Source organism: Sitophilus oryzae, unplaced genomic scaffold, assembly GCF_002938485.1.
Source record: "Sitophilus oryzae breed Bouriz unplaced genomic scaffold, Soryzae_2.0 scaffold_937_pilon_pilon, whole genome shotgun sequence".
Lineage (NCBI taxonomy): Eukaryota > Metazoa > Arthropoda > Insecta > Coleoptera > Curculionidae > Sitophilus > Sitophilus oryzae.
Window position 1 is genome coordinate 330,670 of NW_022147569.1, and position 27,517 is coordinate 358,186.

At 34.0% G+C, this 27,517-nt stretch overlaps 1 protein-coding gene across 1 annotated transcript in view; it reads left to right on the forward strand.

Annotated features, from left to right (window-relative positions):
• Positions 1-27,517, forward strand: part of LOC115890887 (serine/threonine-protein phosphatase rdgC) — a 494,608-nt gene that overhangs the window by 212,669 nt on the left and 254,422 nt on the right. The window contains exon 3 of the mRNA XM_030911238.1: positions 12,649-12,905. Within this exon, the coding sequence (XP_030767098.1) occupies positions 12,668-12,905 (238 nt within the window). The 5' untranslated portion in view covers positions 12,649-12,667. The remainder of the gene's footprint in view (positions 1-12,648; positions 12,906-27,517) is intronic.

The following is a 27,517-nucleotide window of genomic DNA, read 5'->3' on the forward strand; positions in this document are numbered from 1 at the left end:
AAAAAAATATTATTATTTTAATTTATACGTAGGTGTTTATATTGGAGCAACGCGTGGAGACACGGTTGGCAGTTGAGCAACGATAAGAGCAGCGCTAATTCACTGCTTTTATCGTTTATCGCAGCTCCAACATAAACGTACCCTAAGAAGAGTACAATGCGTTTATAATGTACTGAACAAAGAGAGGACAGTAAACACGTTGCCAAACGTATGAAATAAACCGAGAAACTGTACACATCGCTAAGAGACGTGGAAGGGGATATAGCAGATTTGTCGCAGTTGACCGGTCGACCGAATCAATACCTCTGTCAGTACTTAAAGTTCCAGGGAAAGGTGTACGTCATGCGATCAGCTTCACGATTTAAATATGTCTCGTGATACTTAATTTGTTTATTTATTAACGAGTCGTTGTAATTTTCCCTATAGCTTGAATTTTTTTAAGTGCAAGCTAGAAACATTTGCATTTTTGGTAAAAATAAATGGAACTGAGTTGGTGTTCGATAGTGGTCGCGCTATTAGAACTCTGAATTCAAAAATGGATATCTCGAAATCTATTAGAAATAATAGATTGTGGTTTTTTCAAGAACTTTGTTAATATTTCTGCTGTATTTTCTCTGTAGACAGTATGTGAAAATCTTTATCAATAAAAAAATTACACGATTGCTGAAAATTGCTATGCTCTAAAAGTAAATGGATGGATTGTTTACAATTTTTGAATGGAAAAAACAACCTTATCGAATTTTTCTTATGTAAACATATTGAAAAATATTCGATCTTGAAAATAAAAAATGTTTCAATATCTAAAGTGGTTCTTGAGTTATGGCCTGTTATGTGTTAAAAAGTTGAGTTTTTAAATTATCGCGATTACTGACGTTTTCTCGTTATAAAAAAATGACACCCTAACGATATCCTTATAATTCCAATTCAGATGCTCAGAAGCATGTCTAATTATTTTATCTAGTAAAAATAAGCGGTTTGCGATCGTGATTTCACTTTACTTGATAGGGAAAGGCGTATCGGCAACGCCGCAACAGCACACCGTCGCGCGTCGCGTCGCTCGGTCGCATTTCTCTCACTCCGACTTAATAAGATCCATATGCGATTTACTTCCACACATGTAAATGCCGACCCAAAAGTAACATTTACCAGCACGGTATAGCTGTGGTGAGTGTTTCTGGAACGTTCTAAAAGTATCGGTAACCTTCTGCCATCTACTAGCAAATTTTATTGTCTGATTCGTCGTTTTTTACTTTCTGGTGAATTCGCCAGGTTTCTGAATACACGTTTTAGTTACTCGCTTCTTCGACAGATGGCGCCACATACACCTTGGCATCTTTGTATATAGATGTATACATATAAGTTAGCGCATAGTTCTCCCGCGCTCATAGTCACGGCTGAATAATTTTTGTGTTTAGAGGATGTTTGGTCATTACAATCTGTCTGACTGATTAAATATAACTTTATAATAGCTGTCTTAATAACATATGTAAAAATCAGACATGTAAAAATAAGTAAAGTTCATTTATATTTTTGTGGAGTTTTGATAAAGTTTATCTTTATCAAAGATCAACTTTTTGATTTGGTATCGTCTGACAAAAGTTCAGGTCCATGGAAAGTGTCTGATACTTTTGATACTACTTGAGAGTAATATTCTACAATATTTATACAAAAATCAGCCATACAAATTTAAGTTAAGTAACTCTTATTTTTAGTTATCTTTCTCACGCGGTATCTGCTAAGGTGTCACAGGGCGAATTCCCCAAACACGCCGGTTTTCAAAGCACATGAGAGCACTACTGAGAGCCTAAGGTTTCATCCTTGTGAAAATAAGTTATGTCAGATCGCTCTGGGATCTTGGACTACTAGCTTAACAGCGGTAAAATTGCGGAGTAATTTTTGTTGACGAGCAGCTTGCGAGAATCACTGTCAATCATAATAACAGTTTATTTCACATTATCAAAAGGTCGTTAATGTGGTTTTAAAGTAATAGCGTACAAATCATAGTTTTTTGCCCATCTCTAAATTAATCCATATTCTATAAATCGTTAAATAATATTTTCCATAGATAGATCCGTAAAAGAGCTCCGTTGAATATCAAATAGTGTAATAAAGTTACTTCCTATATTTCGAAAGCAGAACTAATACATTTTCCCAAGATGTCATAGCACCAGCAGATCGGGCATTGGTAGGTGAGTTATAAATTGAAATAGCCATCTTTGATATAAATTATGTATAAGATATATTTTGAGAGGATAAAACGCGTTCAGTCTGATTTCCGGAATTTTCCTTTTTTAAATTTACCTAAGTACGGTAAGTATTTACCTAATTCACATGAGCTTTTTCTTTCTTTAATAATTTGATATTTTCATTCATTCTGCAATTAAACTCTCTTTGAGATTACTATACTTAAGAGGTGATATGATTACACAGGTCTACAATGATTTTGTTGCCGCCAAAACTAAAACTGATTTTAAGTACCGTATGATCGAATAAAAACGGCGTCAGCGATGGCCATGAAATGACGATCAATGACATTTCCCATATAAATTTACATATAAAATGACAGCGATCTTCATTTCATAGCCATCGCTGACGCCGTATTTATTCGATCATACGGTATATTAGATACCCTGAGTATACTTCGTTTTTTAATGCTACATGTAGTTTTCGAAAAATTGCAAGTATAAAAAAAGGAAAATATACAATTTTAAAATAACTAATGAGGTTATTCTACAGGTTAAAACAGGCTACTTTTTTTTAAATTTTTTACGATGGTGGTCCTAAAAAGGCGGGATGACACTATCAAAGTTGGACCGAGTACACTTGGGTGCTGCCATATAACTGTACTTATAAAAATGCTGCGCGCGTTTCACTTGTACGCTGCTTGTATAGTACTGACTTTTTGATCAAAGTCCAGTCAGAAGGCGGTTTAACATCAAAGTTGCATCAAAGTAAATTGACTTCCAATTTACTTGGATGCTACGAAGCTGTCCAAGTCAATTTTGATAAAACACTTGATACCATCTAACCAGCGTAGAAGTGAGACGTGCATAACATCTGTATAGGTATTATATGGCAGCATCTGGTTGACTTGATCCAAGGCTTTGGGAGATTGTCGTGTCTATGTGGCTGTGCAGATAATGTACTTTGATACATATTATATCGAAGATTTTTAAAGCTCCTTAACAGGTCTAGGAATACTAATTCCTCGTAATTTTCAGCCTTCTTATTTCCTAAGACATTTTGGCAGATTTTATTACCTAAGAAAAAATGGCGAAAAATAAAGCAATATGATAAAATATTTTTTTTTCTAATTTTGGCAATTAAAAAGCGACCATTTTCATACTCCTTTGACGTTTTGAAATATGTTCCGTTTCGTAACTAGTTACGAAATATTCTTTTCACCACTATTAATTAAATAAATGATTCGTCACTTTGTCGCTTAAAAACAAAAAAGAAGCAATTTTAGGTAATTTTTACAACATATACAATTGAAAAAATATAGCATAAAGTTAATATCTCTTTATATACTTACTACTAATGGCTTACTACATAGTAAACCATTAAATAAATATATATATATATATATATATATATATATATATATATATATATATATATATATATATATATATATATATATATATATATATATATATATGTATATATATATATATATATAGGGTGGGAACATTTCTTCTGAGCGGTATTGCCAGATTTTGCATCAAAATTTCAAACCGCATAAGTAGACGTTTCAAAAAAATGTGGCATCTAGGGTTGGATCTGGATTTTCAACAATTAGTTACTCATTTTACTACAACTGTAATAGATTACATTTAGCTTAAATATATTATCTTCATTTTAGTAGTATACATGAACATTTTTAACATAGTTTATTTTATTCTAATTTCTTTAAGACTACGATAATATACTGGTCGGCAAGAGAAAATCTTGGGTCGTTTATTTTAGTCATCATTTACCTACATGTCTAGAAGTGAATCGCTATGGCAATCTTGTAAGTCGGGGAGAGAAAATTATTACCTATCCACTTAATCCGGAGCTCAACTTCATACGCTTGGGAAAATTCTTGCTCTTTTCTCTTTGTTCATTTATACAATCACAGAGTCTATAGACTCTGTGCACGACAATCGGCACCCAAAGCCGTGTGTACATTATCGGTTATATCATTAAATAAACTAACCAAAAATATGCTGTATTACGTAGTAAATGGTGCAAATTCTATTGTCGACCATTCTAATCAGTATTAAATAATAATGGAGTGAGCCAGTGTGAAGTGAGACATTAAATGATTGATCTTTTTGTTAAATTACGTGGTATAACTTAACACTATGATGAATCGTTTAATGTTTCATATGCACCTCCATAATTATTTAATCTGTAATCATACTGATTACATTGTTCAACAACAGAATTTGCGCTTTTAGTACGTTTTGGAATTAATAGATTATCTGTCTTATTATGCAACTAAGGATGTACGTGTCTACGTAATAGTGCATCAGCATCTCTCAATATATCGTATTGTACTGAACACGTTGACACACGAGAATCAGCAACCAAAGCCGTGTGTACGCTTCATTAAATAAACTAACCAAAAAATATGCTCTATTACTTAGTTACGTACATCCTCAGTTACATAATAGGACCGATAATCAATTAATTACATAATGTTGTAAATATCAAAATTCTATTGTCGACCGATCCGGATTAAGTGGATAGGTAATAAACTTCTCATTTTTCTCCCGTATTTTATAGTCTTTTCTCTTTCAGTATATCGTATTGTACTGAACAAACGTTGACTTTATTCTTCATACACACGACAATCGGCATACAAAGCCGTACGTTGTACGTTTTATTAAATAAATTAACCTTTTTGTTTATTTATTGGTTCGTTTATGCTTTATTTAATGATTGATATTATTTTGTCAAGTTATACCACCAAGTGCTATAAACTAGTACAAAATTAAAAAACTTAATTTTAAGTAAAGTTCTTTGAAATATATCTGTATTACTATTATGAATGAAAACTCTTATCCATTTTTAATTTGGAATTATATTAATTGCCATGTGTCATGTTTTTATTATTATTGTCAATTTTCTGCGGATAGCTGATAAATTAATCTATTGTCAATTCAATATGATTATATTATGATGTTCAAATACCATTTTGTTATTCATAAAAACGGCCTTTTTATTACTTCTCTGTCATACTGATCCATCAATAAATATTTCTTACGTGTTGCAGCAGACCAGCAAAATTTATTAATTTTATGGTCCTTTATATTTACTCATCCCTGATTCCATCCAATTATGGCCGCTGATGAAGCGGGAGGTAGACGTTCGCTTTCGGTCATAGGCGTACTGAAAACTAAAATTTCTTATCCTCGTATTCAGAATTATAAATAGCAATAAAAAGGATAAAGATAAGTAAAACTTTATACTGATAAGTTTGCTGTACCAATATTAAAAAAATTGGTAGTAGGAAATATTATTTCATAATATTATGACATGATAATGTTATAATGTAATACTATAAAGTAAAGTAAAAGATTTGAAGTTAACATCTCCTTTTTGCTGCCAGGGCTAATTTGGACGGGGCCTACTTTGTTTACGCGGAATCCGAACAGCGGTCCTCGGTCAATGACCGAGCAAGTGTCTAAATCGACTCTTACTCACGAGATATCCGATCTCATCCGGCCTTGAACCGGCGTGAATGAGCAGTGTGTGTCAAAATATTTTACACTTTTGCCTTTATTGGACAACAGCACGATACAGAGTTTCGAACTGGTCACCCGTCTATCCACTAGTATCGCCTTACGTCGCTTAACTTCGGTGTTCTAATGGGAACCGGTGTTTCGACGTAGCTGGACCGTTGGTTGCCCGTAATACTATAGCTACAACCGTTATAACACTAGTTATACCACCCCGCATAAATTCAGTATTATTATAAATAAGTAATTTATTTCACACCCCTTAAAGTGTAGCACAATTAGAATCATAAAAACGATGCCACTTAACAGTTACATAATGTTTATAATGTTAATTTTAAAGGTCGTTTTACATAAAAATTGTTTATCTGTTTTTATTTATGATACAAAACCCGCTTGATCATAAAACTTTTTGATCATGTCGATGAGTTTTTTTATATTGAGTATGTATGGGGCTTAAGAAGCAGCGTGGTGAAGGCGTTGTTCCACTGTTTGCATCTTAAACATTGTCAGCTGTCATAAAAGATTATTATTAAAATTCTAATAAATTAAATTTTACAGAATTCATAAGCAAAACTTTTAAACTAAAATTGGCTGTAATACTAAATCTAAATGAAAATAAAATATTAGTACGCCTATGACTCAAGAGTTTGGTTTGGTTTGGTGGCGACACGTGCGAAGAGATATGCATGGCTTCCACATTTCGAGAGGCGGGGTGAGACAAATCAAGTGGTGGGAGAGAATATGGCCGTAGATGCCAGGTCTAGGAAATATTCCCTAATATTAAGGTTTCTATCCAGGAAATACCTTTTTAGAAAGCATATTTTTGGACACAATTTAGTGTGTGTATTTAATTTGTTTTCTCAAACTTGGCATTTCTAAAAGTATCATCAGATAAATATTTTAAAAGAATATTTTTTGTTGGTTGATTGACCGTGCCAACTAGGCTTCAGGAAATTTTCAAAACTTCATCTGGCAACACTGACAGTATCGAAGTCCTAGAACGGTAGACAGAAATCAAATCAGTCGGATTTTGAAAGGAGTTGGGTGTACGTCATTCTACAATATATTTACGATTTTGAAGGTTATCCATACATCTCGAGACGTTTAATCTTTTAACAATAAAAACAATTAAACGTCCGGTTGTATCTATACTGCTCATGTTTTTGTTGCTGTTTCAGCATAAGTTAAAACAAGCATTAAAAAAATGACTAAAAATCAACTTTAAAAAAGGACAATTAGCAAAATAATTATAAAAATTAAATCAAAGGTTCAAAAATACCTCCTGTTGTGCTTCGCAATAGCCAAGACGGTTATAAAACTCTGACCTAACTTTAGCTAACATAACAGCGGGGGATATTTTCTAACGACTGAACGATTTTTAATCGCAGCTCGTCAATATTCATGGGTCGTCATGGTTATGGCCATAAATGGAATTTTTTACATATCCCCACAGAAAGAAGTCATTGGGCGACAATTCAGGAGAGCGTGGTGGCCAATTAATTGTGCCTTGTGTGGAAATTAGCCGATTGGGAAATGTGGTTTGAAGGAACAGATTTACGTTCCGCGCGTTATGCGCAGGACAGCCATCCTGCTGAAACCACACTTCCTCAAAATTGATTGGCAAATTTCGAACTGCTGGTACAATTTCGTTTTGTAGCATATCCAAATATTTGGCAGCTGTTAACATACAATCAATAAAAAAAGGCCCAATGATAGGATTTTGCAGCATGCCAGCCCAAACATTTATTTTTTGTGGATATTGTGTCCGCAGTGCCATACTAAGGTGCTTATTTTCTCGAGACCAATAACGTACTATCGAAGGATTGTGGTAGCCATGTAAGGGAAACGAGTTTTCATCTAAGAATAATATATTTTCCAAAAATAAATTATTCCGATCGGCTCTTTCTCTTACAGCCTCGCAAAACTCCAGACGTCTGTTACAATCTGCGGGAAAAATTTCTTGCGTGGTCTGATTTTGTAGGACTTATATCCATGCCTTTTTAAAACTCTGCGCACCGTTCGAGCATTGCAACCAACTTGTTCGGCTATATTTCGGCTTGAACAAGGTTCGCTTGTTTCGACAGCGGCACAAATATTAATTTCCTTGTCGGGAATTACCTTCTCTGCGCCTTCCTTATTGTCACAATTTCTGCACGCCGCAATGCAGCCTGTTTGCTCAAATTTATGAACAATGTTGCGTACAGTTGTGGCATAAGGCACAGGGCGATCTTGAAAGGTGAACACATAACGCCCAATGACCTCTTCCACACTTGAGGAAATGTAAAACCATTTAACGATATGCACCTTCTCTTCGGTCGTATAAATAGCCATTTTTGAAACACTTAACGTACACACCGAAACAGCTAGGCGAAAAGAATGATGCAAAAATAGTTTGGATCTCAGGTGATCTATTTCCTTTCCCCACCTTTTCATCTACATAAAGGTGCGTATTCACTATCCGAACGAACGAATGCTACTATCCAACGAGCGAACGTCCAGTCTTGTTCGCGCGGTTCTATAATTCTCATTCGTTTGCGAACGTCTTTGATATACCGAATGGAAACAGATGAGGGAGCGAACCGAATGGCGAACGGCCGCATGCATTCGGTTTGCTGTCCAAATATACCGAATTTCATTCCTTTGTTCTTTCGGATAGTGAATACGAACCTTAACATAAAGCACCGCCCCTCTCAATGCGTTCTCCCACCATGCTTATGCTTTACCTTGCCCACACCCGTAAAAAACCGGCAACACTGTATTCGGTCGCACCGGCTTCTCGCCGGCCCCTTTGATGCTGTCTCTCTGTCTGTCAACCGGTCATTTATATTATTCTCTGTCTTACACGTTAAAATCCTATACACAGTAATCAAATGACCAGGTCGGTATATATATATATATATATATATATATATATATATATATATATATATATATATATATATATATATATATATATATATATATATATATATATATATATATATATATATATATATATATATATATATATATATTAATAAATAATATTTTCTTGCCTTTAGCTGTGTATTTTTTCTAATTTCGAAAAATCGAAAGTAGAGAAAAAATTTAAAAAAAATAAAAAACAAAAAGAAAATTGTTGTGCCGTATCGGTGAGAAACAGCCCCTGGACAGCCCACCTGATGAAGGGTAGGCCCAGAAACCGGTTGTGGGAGTGGAGCTTGGTTTCCCCCTTTACGACAAGCAAAACAATTTTCTTTTTACTTTTTATTTTTTTTTTAATTTTTTCTCTACTTTCGATTTTTCGAAATTAGAAAAAATACACAGCTAAAGGCAAGAAAATATTATTTATTAATATACACTAAAGCTGTAAGAATTTTGTTCATTTCATATATATATATATATATATATATATATATATATATATATATATATATATATATATATATATATATATAATTATTTTTTGTAAATACCTATAGTTATGAATCTACACGTAGTGTCACTGTTTTTACCCTACTACATGACTTCTTGAGGATTAGTAAATCAAATTATAAGATGGATTTATCAGCACCAAAAAAATATTTTTTTTGTAGAACTGTGTTATATTTGCTAACTGAAAAGAAATGCATGGTGCCCGATGGCGTAGAGGTACAGGCGCTGGTCTACGAATCTCAAGGTAGTGGGTTCGAATCCCACACCCGGCATTTCATCAGCCGACTATTTTTATAAAAATAGTTTGGGTACCTAGGCCGACTCAGCCTTAAATGAATACTTGGGATTCATAATCCTGAGGTAATAATAGGCGGTTGAAGCGTAGTGCTTGCCACATTATCTTCCTTGTATACCGAACGGCTCTAGCATGGCAAGCTGTACCTTGCTACTCCCAAGGCGTCAAACGCTATATACGGGAGCTATTATTATAAAAGAAAAACACTTCATTTCTTTTTAGGCGTAATATTCCAACTACCTAAATCGAGTTAGTTTATATTGTTATCTAAAAAATAAAGACAGCTTCTATTGGAGTTATAGCGTATTGAATACATAGCTCTGGATTATCTTCAGGTAGTTTACTTTGTAGTGAATTTCTATTCCTTATGTCTATACGCTATTTTATTATCTATAGATATTGTTATTTCAATCTACTCAAGTAGCAAAATGGTATTCTAAATGGATCACTTCGTTCTACAATAGTCTAATGTCTAACAAGTTTCTTCTCTTCTATGATTCTTGCTCAAGAGTCAGTAGCTTAAACAACTTAGAAAAAGTACATAAAAGTTTTTAACAGGTAATGCATTTCATGTCATCAAACAGCTACTAAAGTCCCCTGCTGGACGTATGCCTTCCTCGTTTTCTTATATATCTTCCGGATACGTCTTAATCGTTGTCACGCCACCTGGTTGGAGGAAGGCCTCTGCTCCTGAATGAATAATGTCTTGGTCTCCATTCAATAATTTTCGTCTATAGATTATCGTTTCACAGTGTTGCACGCGACAAATCACCTTTAGGACGTCCACGAAAACAAAAACTTGTCAGTCTGACCGGTAGAGACGACGAAACCAAACAGGAGATTCGCCTAGTATGAAGAAGGAAGAAGAAGAAAAAGATTATCGTTTAGCCTTACATTGTGTCCTGCAGTGAGACAGATCTTGGTCTTGCGGTCTTAAGACCAAAATCAAGACTTAATTTTTGATTAAGTAATGGTAACTTTGTTTACTCACTTGTTTCGTCGAGCTGCTTGAATCTATGTTATCTATTGATCAAATCGCTATGAAAAGTTGTCAAGCTATAATATGTTGTTTCGGGAGAGTTGAATATCCGGAAAAGTTGAGTTATTGAATGTGATTGTACCCAAACCACGTAATTAGGCCCTCCTTTACGTGTTAACTTTTTTCGACAATTTTATTAACATTTGAAATTGTCACAACAGAAAGCGAAGCCCAGTTTGGTTGCTTTTTCACTTAATTTTTACTACCTGTAACAGTGTTACAGATCAGAAACCTCGTACCTGAGTGAAAGATCGTAAGAAGCTTTTTATAAATAAATAAATAAATAAATAATCTTTATTGACTACTTTTTGTACATAAACGTTACAATTGTAGCAAGTCAAGGGGAAATTACATTAAGAAAGTATGTAAAAAAAACACAAAGAAACAAATAGAACAAACATAACCAGATTAAAATGTATAAACATACAAATATTTTAAATACAATCACAATTATTTACATTAGTGTGGAAATGTTGTTAGTGGATTTTACAGTACTCAAAATATTCATCCATACTATAAAGCGCATGCTCTGAGAGGAACTTTTTAATAACAATTTTAAGCTTTAACTTTTTTTATACTATAACTTGATATAATGTCATTTTAACAGAAGGTCAACGGCTTTTGTAGACGTATCTGTTTTATAAAAAAAAACTAAAGTGTACCGGAATAGTTGCATTTAGATATTTGAAATAGTTTATTTTTATTTTTTTTATGTTTTTTGCTTCCGACGACGGAAAGAGATATAACGTATGATCGAAAAAAACGGCGTCCAGTTGGCTTGGACACGACGATCGATGACATTTCCCATATAATTTTACATATTAAATGACAGCGATCTTCGTTTCATAACCATCGCTGATGCCGCTCTTATTCGATCATACGCAGCATTAAGTTGGTTGGAGGAAGGACAAAAATAACTATTTTATTTTCTAGATTTTCTTACAGTGGCGAAATACCCATAGGACTTTTTTGGAGATACTTAAATATTGTTACAAAGCCACGATTTTAATATTATTTCAATGCGATCTACATCGGAACTGCGTGAAATACAGGGCCGAAAACTGCCGTAGCGAGAGCTACGGCCGGAATTTTTAAAGTCAACTGAAATGAACCCAGCCTATAGTAGGTTAGGTTATGTTGCTGGGGTTTGGGATCATGTTTGATCCCCCACTCGGAGGCCTTGGGCCCATTGCGATACCCATGGATTGTTGTACCAAACCTTCCTCTCATTCTTTCTTTGCGTTAAAGCACTTCCAGCTCTATGCAAAGTTCCCGATGTCGCTCATGTTGGCTTCTGCTGCTTCCTCTAGTCCCTCCAAAAAACCTTGCCCTAAAGTTTTAAAGCGTCGGTATTCCAGTGCCGCACAGTGACAGTGTAGGTGCTCTATGGTTTCTTCTTCCTCTCCGCATTCTCTGCAGTAGTCGTTTGAAATTTCCATCTCACGAGGTTTACCCCCGTGGGGCAGTTTCCAGTGACGACGCGACGCCTACAATTATGTTTACTAGGTCCTTTCTGTGCTCTAGTAGTTGTTTTGTCTTTTTTGTCATCTACCACTGGCCATAGTCTTCGAGCTGTAGCGCAGTCCCCAAGGTGTTGCCACGTCTCTTGCTGCTTGGCCTCGATGGCAGTTCCTATAGCTTCCTTCAGTGTGTCAATCGTCACAAGCGGTTGTTCATCTGCCACGGCCTCTCCCCTGACCCCGTCTTTGGCGAGACTGTCTGCTTCGTGATTGCCCACCACATTGTTGTGGCCTGACACACAGCACAGAGTAGCCCCGCCCTGACGCAGCCAGGACAGTGATCGGCATTCCATCACAGTTTTCAATCTCACTGATTGCATCGTGATGCTTCTTAAAGCGCCCAAGCTGTCAGAGTATATCACGATATCCCCTATTGGTCTATCAGCAATTTTCTCTCGTATACAACTAGCCGCTTTCTTTATGGCGTAAACCTCTGCTTGTAGAACATTACAGCCACCTGAGAAGAAGATGCCTATACCTGTGCCTCCCGAATTTGCGGAAGCATCTGTGTAGACTGCTATCTCTTGAGTGTTCATTACTCTGTTACTTTCCCATTATTCTCTTGTCCAGGCTATAGTAACACATGGATACTTTAAATTGCGAGCGATTTAGTAAATACCATTGAAAACTAATCATTTATTTTTGTTACAGAGTAATAATTCTTCTAACAATGACACACTGTTACTGCATGGGACGTAACAAGAAATCTCAGATATACGAAGAAGAAGAGTTTTCCGACAGTATGAAGTCCGACAGCGTCGATGTTGGCATACCGCCTCTTTCGATGAAACCACCCAAAACCAGGAGGAAGCTGAATTTTAAATTCGGCGGTTTCCGTAAGTTGGTACCGGACAGGATTTTGAAATGCTTCGGTCAAGATGAACTGGAAATGACCCGTCTAGAAAAGAGTAAGTAGATTTTATATTATTATTTGTTTTAATGATTTGGTCAATTTTTTCATTGTGTTGTTTTCGCGTAGCACTACAGTCTTTGAGTTTGAACTGCTCATCTTCTGGCAGTTATATACTCTATACAGCGCAGTGCGGTGGTGACCTCTTGCATGTACCGCGCAGTGCGGTGGTGACCTCGTGATGGTGTCATCAGTGTTACACAAGTATACTGGACCTACAGTTTATAGCCAAATACGAATGGCAAAATCTGATTTGTTTTACTGGGCAAATAAGGTGGTTTGCTATTGCCTTCCTTGAAGTGGCGGCTCGCTGTTCGCTCTATTTAGATAAATATTTTGATATAAATAAATAAAGCGACTGTACTGGCTGGGGATCGAATCGGTGTGAATTTTCATAAGAATAAAAAAAACGAAATCACGAGAATTCGGTCTCAAATATCTTCGGAAGTGGTCTGAGCTTTTTCCATGACGTTGTAGGGTTCAGTAAGAACCACTTTTTTTCTAATTTAACCCAGGATCGGTCGCACTGTTCAAAAAATCTAACACATTTCATTTTTTTAATAATAAAAACTAATATATTAGTTTTAAATACTTTTCTCTCTAGAAATGCCTTAAGGAGACTTTGTGTTAGCATATGAAAGACCGGCGTTAAGAGTCCATTTCACATTTAGGCATTTAACGTTTTATGTAAAACTGGCTAAGTATTTTTGCACAAATGAAGAAGAAAAATTAAAGATAAAGGATTATACTATATCCGTATTGTAGCACATTTTTAGTCTACTTCTTTATTTTTAAGATTTTGATGATCAAATATCAACAAAATATTCCGTATGTTTGGATTAATTTTTCTCGAAACTAAAGATATAATTTAAAATTTCGTTACAATACGGAAATAGATTGAAGTTTTATGATTACAGTGATACATAACTTATATGGTTCTGTAACAAATTGCTAGCTATTTTATGGCAAATGCTGAAACTCTGCAAACCTTAATCAAAGCACGTGTGTTTGGAATTTTGGGTATGGCTTAACACGACAGGATCGGGCTAAGCCTTAGGCAGATTTCTGAAATATAATATATATTTCCTTCGGCCACACACCCGCTTTACCCGACCACTGAGAGGTACAACCATGTACGTACCAACTACGTACAAATTTTTTAGAAAAAATCTAACGACGCGACCAATCAAGTCTGGGATTTTATATATTTTGTTTTAATTTATTGGTAGGCCAGTCAATCTGGAGGTTGAGGTGGAAAAAATTAATAACCAACGGATCTCAACGGGAATGTGTAGATAATGATCTCCTATTTAACCTCTCAAAAGTCCCATTCGGTCCCAGTGGTGGGAAGTTTGAAAAAAACCGCCGCTATCTTGGATTTTTTCGTTTTTTTCAAGTATCTCCGTTTGCATAACTTTTCTCGAAAAAACTAAAAATAGTTTTTTTTATAGAGAATTAAATTTTGAATATTTTACCTTTAATAATTTTTTTTCTAAAATAAATAGTAATAGGATAGAGCAATTTTTTACTATACGGTTTATAAATTTTTCAATTTTTTTGAACCAATCAGCTATAATTTTTGTGTTAACAGTATAGTGTTAGTATAGATAAACCACACAAGTATAAATTTAAGCATTAAAACAATTAAAAATAACGTTTAAATATTATTTATTAAATAAAATTATTGTTAAAAAAATTATTATTAAATTAAAGTTATTAAATAAAATCTACTATGATGTCATCCTGAGCGTCACTTTCGTCCTCAACTAAAATACAAAAGTTTGTGCAACTGGTTCCGTAGCAATGACCACACTTTGAAGTGAACATTTGAAACATTTAAGAGCCAGCTTTCTAAAAGAACAATTTTTAGAGCACTGATTCTCTCGCAAAATATTAATTTTAGTAGTCAGGAGGCATTATCTTCTGTTGATTGAATAGGTGTCAGATCGCCTTTTTGATCTTTCTTCCATCCATATTGTACAGTATCTAACTTTTTACCAATCCATTCTTCAATCTAAAAAATACATCTTATAACATTTCCTATAATAGATATATCTTTACAGTTACCTGAAAGTATGTCCTGAGTAAATGGAGTTTTGCAGAGTTCTCAGTTGGAGGAAAATTAGCTAAATCAAAGGTAGTCTTAAGGGCTTACCTTAGATGTAATCCTATTGTATAGAATGTATCTCAGATGGTTAATATGTTTAATATAGCTTGGGCAGTGATATAGCTTTAAAAGATAATTTAATCCTGACTGAAACAAAAGTCATCTTTGTTAGGATTTTTTTTCTAAAAATACGTCGAGCTATTGACAAAGATCGTCATCTTTTTTCAGTACCGACAGGCACATTTTTTTTTGTTTCAGTCGGGATTAAATTATCTTTTAAAGCTATATCACTGCGAAAGCTATATTAAACATATTAACCATTTGAGAATCCCTTAAGACCACCTTTAATTTAGCTAATTTGCCTCCAACTGAGAACTCTGCAAAACTCCATTTACTCAGGACATACTTTCAGCTAACTGTAAAGATATTTCTATTATAGGAAATGTTATAAGTTGCATATTTTAGATTCAAGAATGGATTGTTAACAAGTTCAATTCTTTACAATATGGATGGAAGAAAGATCAAAAAGGCAATCTGACACCTATTCAGTCAACAGAGGATGTGGCGCCTCTTGACCTACTAAAATTATTTTATTGCAATTACAAAGAGAGTCAGTGTTCTAAAAATTGCTCTTGTAGAAAACTGGGTTTTGCATGTTCTTCAAAGTGTGGTCAGTGCTACGGAATCAGTTGCACAAAGTTTTGTATTTTAGTTGAGGATAAATTAACGCTCAGGATGACGTCATAGTAGATTTTATTTAATAACTTTATTTTAATAATAATTTTTTTAACAATAATTTTATTTAATAAATACTGTGTGTGTTAAATACTTGTGTTTGCCAAAAAATTAAATTAGTCACACACATCTCAAGTAAAACAGTAGATTCCACAAAAAGTACGGTGTAAATACTGTCCAATAAGGAAGAACCGATTTACACAGCATCAGTGTTCAGCTGGTGTTTCCCAATTTGTAAAAAGCACACACGCCAACCTACATCTTATCTTTGTATTGAAAACAATAATACCAGTGACGAATATTTAGAAGAACCAAATAGTTAATTCTTTTTCTTAAATAAAATGTAATATTTACCCAAGTAGCATAGAAAGGAGAAAAAACCATTGACCACGGAAAATTAACCACTATTTGGTTGAATTTTACTTATATTTAACTTAATAAATTTTCTGTAGGGAATAAAGTGCGAGAAATCATGCCGTAAACTAGTTAATAATAACCTAAAATTCTGCCTTTGAAAAGTAGCATTGTTGGAGTTAACTGGCATTGTTAAAATCTAGTTACTCATAACCTATTGAGGGCATTAAGACTACAGGGACTTAAAGGAGGTCAAATGTTACTTTATTATAACCTCAAATTTATCTCGGGGGTCAAAAGCATTGTTTGGTTTTCAAGTTAGGTTAAAATTTAGTTGTTAATAACTTTAAATGGGACCTTATTTGGAGGAGTTCAAATTAGGTTGAAAATTCAATTTATTTCGACCTCATAAGTCGCTATTATGCTTCAAAGGTAAAAGTAACTTATTTTTTTGACTTGGAAGAAAGTCAGACATACGGCAGGTTAAAAATTACCTTTTTTAATTTCCTCGGGGTGATTTCCGTTTAAAATAGTTTTCGAGGGATTATGACGTCATAGCACATTACCACCCTTGTTCCCACTGGTGGGGAACGAAAGAATATTGAATTTGTGAAAAGTTAATTGGATTGCTCGAAGATGTAATTACCGAACTTAGCATAAAATATCATTGTCAACTGTCACTCAAAGAAAATAAAAGTTTTCTGTTTTACCGGCGATACTCCAAAAGTCAGGCCTTCGCGAAATGAGCTTCGACCCTGCTTCGACCTAATATAGCCCATTTTTTAACTTGCACCTCGAAGGAAAAATACCTTAAGCAAGAAATCTTGACCTTTGAGGTTATTAATTTAAAGAAATCTTAACCTGATAAAAAGAAAGCGGACTTTAAGGTTTTAAAATTATGACAAACCTAACTTCATAGACGAATAGTTAAAAATACCATTGGCGGCCATTTTCTTATCCAATTTGTTTTCAAAAAATATTTTTTTGTGATATTGTTCTAAACTATTGAGAAAAATAAACAGACGTTTATGAATAATACTACCTACCACAAGTTAAATTAACTAATTAAGAACTTTAAAACTGTACCAAGGAAGTTAGCTGAAAAAAAGTTAGGTTAGAACCTTGAAAGTAACGATTTATTCTAAAATTAATTATTGAAAATACATAAAATTTTAATGGCGCATAATTTTTTAGGGCCTATCATATTTACATCTCACAGAAAATTTTTCTCCGCAGACATAATTATCTTGGGAATCCAGTAATCCACTTCTTACCAATAACTTATTTACATTTACTAGGAAGTGCATAATATTGTTACGGATTCCGTGGGTCCACTATTTAAACTCACGATAAAATACTTAACGAATTTATTTGTCTCACTCTGTACACACAACTTATACTATTTACAACACAATTTATGCAACTAGTATTACTCTAACGGTATTTCGCGGTATTATTCAAACTTGAGACTATCTTCAGACTTTAGACTTGTCCAACTGTCAAAGCGCGGGCCTTATATACCCCCTGGCGATGGTTTCTGGAATTTTCTAAAGAATTCTATAATTTTCTTTTACTTTCTGGCGAATGCGCCAGGTTCCTCAATGCACGTTGCGATTATTTAGCAGTATGCAGTTATGCAACCAATAATACACCTTGACAATATGTAGGTATTTCATCCATATTGGATTAATGTTCAAACGGCCATGCCAGTTATTACTACACTTCTTTGTCTTCCTGGTTCATTATTGGGAAATTCATTTACATGCACATATTAAAAAGAAAAATACTTTACCTTATTCTTTCTCTTTTTTCCCATGTTAAAATGTAGGTAGTATAAATTAGGACTATTTTTAGTAAAATTTACCTCTATTTTACCATGTTATGACCTCACGTCGGTTATTTTTGACTTCATAGCCCATATTTCATACAAGACATTATAACCTGTTAACCTGTTTTTAACTTCCAAATTACTTTAGTTTTATTCCCCACTTTGGGAATTTTAACGTTGCCACGCCCTTTCTAATTTGAAGTTCAATAAAACACAAAGTTTACATAATCTGAATGAATTGCATAGAGGCCGCTAGCTTTTTAATTTTAACAGCCGGGTGGTCGGGGTTCAAAGATATTAATAAAAGGGCGCCACGAGATTATACTCTATGAACTCGGCATAAAAGATGTTACTATTAAGTAGACTTCAACACTAACCTCGAACTGTTTAGTGTAACTACCATGAACTTCAAATATACTATAATTACTTGAACTTAAGTGACTCTAACTTAACTATGAGACTAGACTGTAAATAATACTACTACAAATTATTAAGCAATTTATTAAATATCAAAAGTTAATATTTAAAGAAATGGATATGAATAAACGTTGAAAAGTAGAATAAAATTTAAATCAAGAAAACTAACTAAAAGTATGACGTCATAATCCCCCTTACTTAAACTAAGTACAATATCCTGGGTGGATTACAAATATCAAACTAAATCTAAACTAAAATTGTACAGTCTTACTCTATTCGATTGTACTTGAAAACTTTTTCCGGCTGAGCTACGGTGTATAGCTACAGGGTGGCTACGGCGGTGCACAGCAGCTTGATGAATGTCACTGGGGCCCACGGATGTCAGCAGGGGTACAGATGAAAAGTAGGTGTAGGAACCTAGGTGTTCAAAAGGTGAATATAAAAAACCCTCAACGAGGGTTTATGATGTCCAACGGGTACCTCTACACGGGCAATAGGATGGAATTATGGACTGTTCTGTGCACTACGGTCTGGATCGGTCTTCTTGCTTTTGGAACTATTCCGGGACTTCTTGGGCACGTGGAATCGGGATATCGGTCGGAAAAATTTGGCTATTTTAATCCCATTGCGGAAATTGGTCGGCGGTCCATAAAAATCATCAAAATCCAACCACGTCTCTGACCAAATATGTTTCGGAAGCCTTTATCCTTCTCTACGAAGACCTGCTATTCATCAACAGGGAATGCTTCACGAAACGGCAGCCAGCTCTTCACGATGATACCCGGACGGGGAGTATACAAGTAGTGATGCAAGGATTCGATTTCCTTTACTAAACCAGATTTCAACCGGAAATCTCCCTGCAGGATATAGATAGAGAACTATATATCTTGACTAGTCCAACTCATAAAAAGGCATAAATAAAAAAAACGATGTTCTAGAATATTTTTCGACAGCCATATTTCATATCCGGTCAATGAACGAACTTAACACAGAAATTCCACAATTAAATGAACAAATTGCACACTGCGATCCACATCAAAAATAACCAATTTAACTACGAAATTTTATCTGATAATTATAACATTTCAATAACCAAAACAAAGGATAAATAAATCCAAAAACATCTGATTTGATCTGACAGTGACAAGTGACGGACAAAAGTGATGATCAAAGATATAGAGAGATGGACAAAAAGCCTACTGCTGGTCGGCATCAGTGACAATATATGTATAATATCGCGGTGTATATCGAGTTGCATAATCGTAAAATTTAAATAAAATAATATTTAACAATAAAATTATAGTAAACACGATGCAAAAATAATAGTTATTTGCGATAATTTATGAGCTAGCACACAGAGGTCGTTGCGAGGAAATTCAACAACAACAACAAACACTGTTACGACTGTTACAACGTAAATTCTTGGAAATTTCGACCAATTTCCAGCTGGTCAATAATCCAGGTGGTTAATTTAACGTAATTCTAACTTCAAATGTTTGTTGGGTAGTTTTTTCTTTGTATTAATTTATTAAAAAAAACCCTATAATTTTTCAAATAAAAAGTTTAAAAGCTGATAAAATCTAACACACGACCTGTCGCGTTATGGAAAGGGTAGCGACCGATTAATTGCTCATCTCATCTGTTTAACGAAATTCCTGTAGTGTGCCAATCTTATAAGGGGTGCTCTGTATAACTTTGCCTTTGAACTGATATCACGACGAAATTCTGTTAATGGACAGTCATCCGTCCTAAGATTGATATCGTTCGCTTCTCGTGACAGTAAACCAAGATAGGGTTTAATGTCACAAGAAGGATGATATAGTATTGTATTAAATCATATAAGGAAACATTTGTTATCATTACTGCAGAACATGATATCAATGGCAAATAAGATTATTGGTCATAATTTACCTTTATACTTTCACAAAAATCAAGAAAAAGAAGGGGAAGAGTGAAAACTACCCTCACCCCTATATAAATTTTAGTAGAAATATTTTCCAACTCCACCGACCACGTATTTTTTTTCGTAAAATGGCCCTTCTACTATTTACTGCATTTTTTGTTTCTTGTAAAAAGCACCACCGCGCGTACTGTTTGAGATTTTATCCCCGAAGCTGGCTTACAAAAAATGTTTCTGGTCACGTCAAGATATATGGCGCATAAAATTTAGTATGTATTTATAATTTAGTTGGCGAAAACCTAGACTTTTATGTTAGTATAACAAATGATATGTGGTCTCAATAAACTTCATGAACTTTAAATTTACTAACGTTCGGGTTTATTTTTGATTGATGCCCTATAACGGACAAACGAAGCACTTTTGTAAAGAGGTAAATTGTGTGTAATTAACAAATTGTGATTCAAAAAATAGGTAGTTGTTCCGTATCCACGGAATATTGGAACTTCCTGTATATTTTGTAGGTCCGCTTTGGAGAAAAAATCCAATGCAAGAGACAAAAAATGTAGTAAAAACTGACTACTAAAATTAATTGGTGGGGATATGTTTCACCCTTCCCGTACTTTCTCTTTGTTTTTTTACGAAGGTTAAATTTTAAAGCGCTTAGTAAAACATAGGCACCCCAAATCTCATTCAAATAAAAAAAAACTGTGTTTAAGGTAAATCGTGTTAATGCACTTATTTTGCTTCCAAAAATACGTACTCTATCCAAGGAATATTGGGACACTCTGTACAACATTTAGAATTTAGGTGCTCTATAGAAAAACAATATTAAACCGATAATTGAATTACAGCTGAACATGCAACGCAAACTCATTACTTAAATCCATTTTACTTGCTACGCGATCGATGATGAATTATTTACTAGATTGGCGTTTTTAAAATTTCTAAGCAATGTCAACAGTTATTTTCTAATGCCTACTAAAACTTATGTTACGAAGCACAGAACATCAGTTCAGTTTAGATTGAAGTTACTCAGTTATACGGTGTTATCAGCAATGATTGACATAGTTGGTTATTCTGATTCTGTTGGTTTGGTTCGCAATAAATCTGAAAAAATCCTATATGGGTATTTTGCCACTGCAAGAAAAACTACAAAATAAAATAGTTATTTTTTGTAAATACTTCTGCGTTAATCCCAAACGGAAACTACTTGTCAGAAGTTTTGACAAATTTGCCTAACTAACAAAAAATGCTTAACTTTTCGGAAAGTTTATCTCTTTCCGTCGTCGGAAGCAAAAAAAATACAAAGAATAAAGAAAAAAATTATTTAAAATATTTAAATTCAACTATTCGAGAACACTTTAGTTTTTTAAAACAGATACGTCTACAAAAACCGTCGACGTTCTGTTAAAATGACATTATATCAAGTTAAACTTTAAAATTAACAATTACTACTTGATAACAATTACTTAATAAACTAAAACCAAAAAGCCCCAAACTTTCTGTATGACTATTTTTAATTTTTACGTATGTTACGTTTATTTATGTTATGTTCTTTAAAATCAAAGAAGCGATTACCATACATTACTAACATCTACAGATGCATGAGCAATACATTTATTTTTACTAGATTGTATTAAAAAAGCCTCATTTATTTTTCTTTTAGAGGCTATCGCTTCTTTCATTATGATTTTGGCGTTATTAAAATTTATTCTGTGCCCTGCGTATCTGTTTTAAAAAACTGAAGTGTTCTCGAATAGTTGTGCCACGCCCTTTCTAATTTGAAGTTCAATAAAACACAAGTTTACTTAATCGGTAATGAGTTGCATAGAGGCCACTAGCTTTTTAATTTTAACAGCCGGGTGGTCGGGGTTCAAAGATATTAATAAAAGGGCGCCACGAGATTATACTCTATGAACTCGGCATAAAAGATGTTACTATTAAGTAGACTTCAACACTAACCTCGAACTGTTGAGTGCAACTACCATGAACTTCAAATATTACTATAATTCGTTAAACTTAAGTGACTCTAACTTAACTATGAGACTAGACTGTAAATAATACTACTAAAAATATTTAAGCAATTTATTGAAATATTAAAAGTTAAATAGGATATATAAAAAAAAGAATAGAAAATGAAAAATGAATGTAAATGACTGAAAATGTAAGTTCAATCAGTATGTAAATCAATAAGAACTAAACCTATGACGTCAAACCCCCTTAGCTAACTTATACTAGATACAGTCAGGGTGGTTTATAAATAGCAAATCTAAATCTAAACAGTCTTACTCTAATGGATGTACAATCTTGAAACAACTCGGAAGTTCCTCCGGCTGAGCTACGGCGTATAGCTATGAGGTGGCTACCGCAGGGTACAGCAGCTCGGTGTGCTGTCACTGGAGCCCTTCAGCAAATGTACAGGCAGGTGTAGGACTTCAAAAGATGAACATAAAAAACCCTAAATAACATTGGTTGTCTTAGAAAAGAGCCTCAATTATAGAACAAGGACTAGCCCAACGTGTAGGAGTTAATAAAGGTAATAAAGAAGGACTAGTCAAATCTGAACTTTACCTCAACGAGGGTTTATGATGTCCAACGGGTAACTCTACACACGGGCAACAGGAACGGATGGAATTCTGGACTGTTCTGTGCTGTACGGTCTGGATCGGTCTTCTTGCTCTACAATTACGAACAACCAAATAAGATTTAAGAAAGATAACACTCAACTAATCGTTCTACACCATGTGGGCGTGGAAAAGTCGAAAACCAGTCAACAATACGAATAAAAATCAGTTGAGCATTGACTTAGACTAGGCAGAAGAATTATAGCATACCTTGGACCTATTCGGGGACTTCTTGGGCACGTGGAATCGGAATATCGGTCGGAAAAAGGCTATTTTAATCCCATTATGGAAACTGGTCGGTGGTCCATGTAAATCCCACAAAATACAACCACGTCTCTGACCAAATGTGTTCCGGAAGACTTAATCCTTCACTAAAGAAGGAAGACCTGCTAATCACCAACAGGGAATGCTTCACGGAACGGCAGCCAGTCCTTCACGACGACACTCTTCAGCCAGGGAGTACACAAGAAGTGATGCAAGGATTCGATTTCCTTCACAAAATCAGATTTCAACCGGAAATCTCCCTCCAGGATATAGATAGAGAACTATATATCTTGACTAGTCCAACTCACAAAAAGGCATAAATAAAAAACGATGTTCTAGATTATTTTCACAGCCATCTTTGATATCCGGTCAATGAACGAACTAAACTCACAAATTCCCACAATTAAATGAACAAATTGCACACTGCGATCTACATCAAAAATAACCAACTTAACTACGAAATTTTATCTGATAATTATAAAATTTCAATAACCAAAACAAAGGATAAATAAATCCAAAAACATCTGATTTGATCTGACAGTGACAAGGGACAAGTGATGACCAAAGATATAGAGAGATCGACAAAAATTCTAATGCTGGGCGGTATCCAGTGACAATATTCTGTGGCTATATAATATCGCGGTGTATAACGGGTTGCAAAATAGTAAAAATTTAAATAAAATAATATTTAACCATAAAATTATAGTAAACATGATGCAAAAACAATAGTTATTTGCGATAATTTATGAGCTAGCACACAGAGGTCGTTGCGAGGAAATTTGACTGTTACAATTCAATTTAAATAGTTTTTTTATCCTTTGTATTTTTTTGCTTCCGACGACGGAAAGAGATAAACTTTCCGAAACGTTAAGCATTTTTTGTTAGTTAGGCAAATTTGTATATCTGTACACCTAACTTCTAACAAGTAGTTTTCCGTTTGGGATTAACGCAGAAGTGTTTACAAAAAATATCTATTTTATTTTGTAGATTTTCTTGCAGTGTCGAAATACCCATATACGATTTTTTGGAGAGATGACCGCCACATAGGTATAGACATTTTTTTAATACATATGAAATTAGAAAATTTGTCGGCTGATATCACTACCGAAATTATACAAGAGTTTCTTGCCTTGAACTGCTATATGGAAGTGAATTCCACACTGTGTTTGTCATAACGGGGAACAACCTGCTCTCACTACCGGTTTCGGAGCCCTACTCCATCATCAGGTGAGCTTGGGCTGATTCCACAAAATGACAAACACAGCGCAGAGTATCTAAATCCGACTTGTTGTAAAGTAGTGGTAGTAGTAGTTTTGAAGAATTTACTTTACGAGCCCTAACGACTATATGTTGGGACAAGGTCTTTTTTTGCAATAAAAATAGTAATTTGTTAAAACGACTCAATTTATTTTGTTTATTATTCTAAATTCAATATGATCTAGACAATTTTACTATATTTTTATAACTTTGCAAACAAATCACTTTTGATAATAGCTTATTTTGCCAAAATCAACCCAAATTTGCTGACAACTATATATTGGGACAGCACAACAAGAAATTTGTTTAATACGGACTTACATCACCTTTCGCCTTAACAACTGCCTGAACTCTTAATGGCATTGTATTTAGCAAAGATTGGCACATTTGAGGAGAAAAATTATCCCAAATTTCCTGCAGTTTTGTCCGCAAATCAAAAAATGTTCGTAAATTGTTCGTTGAGGGTGGTTTCTTAAATATTGCTTCATTTTATGCCACACAGTTTCTATAACATTGAAGTCCGGACTACTTGCAGGATAGGATAGAACTTTTATATTATTATTACCGAACCAATTTTTAGTTGATTTTGCTGAATGGCACGATGCTCCATCTTGTTGAAAAATGTAGTCTTTGTGTTGGATTCTATCCCTTCCTCCCATCCTTTACCCGAAAAAACCTTAGTGGGTACGTAGCCGTAGTCGAATACGCAGCGTGACGAGAGAGTGACCAGATCGGCCGAGTACACAGTGTACACCTCCAAGCGCGCGCTATCCTCAAGTGTTTTGTTCAAGCAAAAAATCAACAGGTACGAGTCCAGAACGGGAATAAAGGTGAGTGCCCACAGTCCTGATACATTAACTCACCCTAATGAACTGAGCCCCTTAATTCTCGCCCGTAGCATTGGTCCTTCCGCCGCAGATCCCTTTCTGAACTACATACATATTTTACTTATACTCAATTAAATTGATTATCATAATTAATTTCTCAAAATTATCTAAATATCATTAATATTTTTGTAATATATTATTTTAAATATATTCAATAAAATAAATTCTCGAACAAAATCTATATTTATCTTCTCTTTAACGCAGTAAAAAAAGGTAGTACATTTTTTGTCACTGGTTCCACTGGCCAGGAATTTGCCACCGACCGATCGATTTTTAAATTGCCGTACCGGTGTTAAAAGCGATATCTAGCGCTGTTTTGCGATACTGGTCCGGATATTTCTTTTTTACGCTCCAATTTATCGATACGCATTTAGTCTCAACTCTAGTCTGTTCTCTCTCTTAATAATTTAATTTTTAATTAATAAATACACTCAATTAATATGAATACCTTAGTAAAAATAATAATTATTTCTCTCTCTCTCTCTCTCTCTCACACACACACACATACACTCTCTCAGTGAATTATTCTATTTCTCTCTTACTCTCTTAGTTAATTACTCTCTCTCTCTCTCTCTCTCAGTTAATTATTATATTCTATAATATTTTATTTTCTCACCTTATAAGGTAAAAATATAATAATTATTTTCTCATATAATATTCTATTGTAGAATATATCTCTCTCTCTCTCTCTCTCTCTCTCTCTCTCTCTCTCTCTCTCTCTCTCTCAGTTAATTATTATATTCTATAATATTTTATTTTCTCACCTTATAAGGTGTAAAAATATAATAATTATTTTCTCATATAATATTCTATTGTAGAATATATCATTCTCTCTCTCTCTCTCTCAGTTAATTATTATATTCTATAATATTTTATTTTCTCGCCTTATAAGGTGAAAATATAATAATTATTTTCTCATATAATATTCTATTGTAGAATATATCATTCTCTCTCTCTCTCTCTCAGTTAATTATTATATTCTATAATATTTTATTTTCTCACCTTATAAGGTGAAAATATAATAATTATTTTCTCATATAATATTCTATTGTAGAATATATCATTCTCTCTCTCTCTCTCTCTCAGTTAATTATTATATTCTATAATATTTTATTTTCTCACCTTATAAAGTAAAAATATAATAATTATTTTCTCATATAATATTTTATTGTAGAATATCTCTCTCTCTCTCTCTCTCTCTCTCTCTCTCTCAGTTAATTATTATATTCTATAATATTTTATTTTCTCACTTTATAGCATTCCATTTCTCTCTTACGCTCTAATTAATTATTATACTCATTTTCGCTATGTCTGCAGACGCTCGCAAATTAAAAACTCTTATAGCTCAACGCTCTGTAGAACTTACTAAAATTAAAGAACTTAAAAAATCCGCTGATCAAGCTCTTGAAGATCCAAATTTTCACCCTAACTTTAGATGTCGAGCAAAACACTTAGAAGATATTTATAAAACTTTTGATAAGATTCATAATAATATAATTTTATTAGTTTCCGCACAGGATAATGGCGATATTGATCCTCATGTCAAAATTCAAACTGAATTTAATGATTATTATTTTCACATTGAAGCATTATTCACAAATTTATTTCCGCAAACGAAATCGGAGCTGGATACAACACAATTACAAAACACTACTGCTCAATGTTCAGTAAAACTTCCTAAAATTGAGGTACCCCATTTTGATGGTGAATTTAAACATTGGCAAACATTTATCGATATGTTTGATTCTCTTATACACTGTAACTCGTCTCTTAGTGATATATCGAAATACAACTATCTAGTGAGTTTCTTACGAGGTCCTCCTTTAGCTTTGGTATCTAGTACTCCACTTGCCAATCAAAATTATAATATAGCATATCAAGCCTTAAAAAATAAGTACGATAAGAAACGTTTGATTGCAAAAGCTCACTGGCAGGCTCTAGAAAATATTAAGCCCATCTCTAACGAAAATAATCATGAAGCTCTAAGAAATATGATTGATATTTATACTCGTAATATTACAATTTTAAATAACTTGGGTTTTCCCACAGAGAGCTGGAGTTTTGTGCTATTTAATATGATTTATGATAGACTTCCAGAAATTTTGCAAACTAATTTTGAACTGGAATGTGGCTCTGTTTTATCACAAGATATGCTATACCTCAAATCATACGATACACTCATTGAATTTTTAGAAAAACAATGTTCAGCTAAAGATACAATCTCTCTAACTAAATCG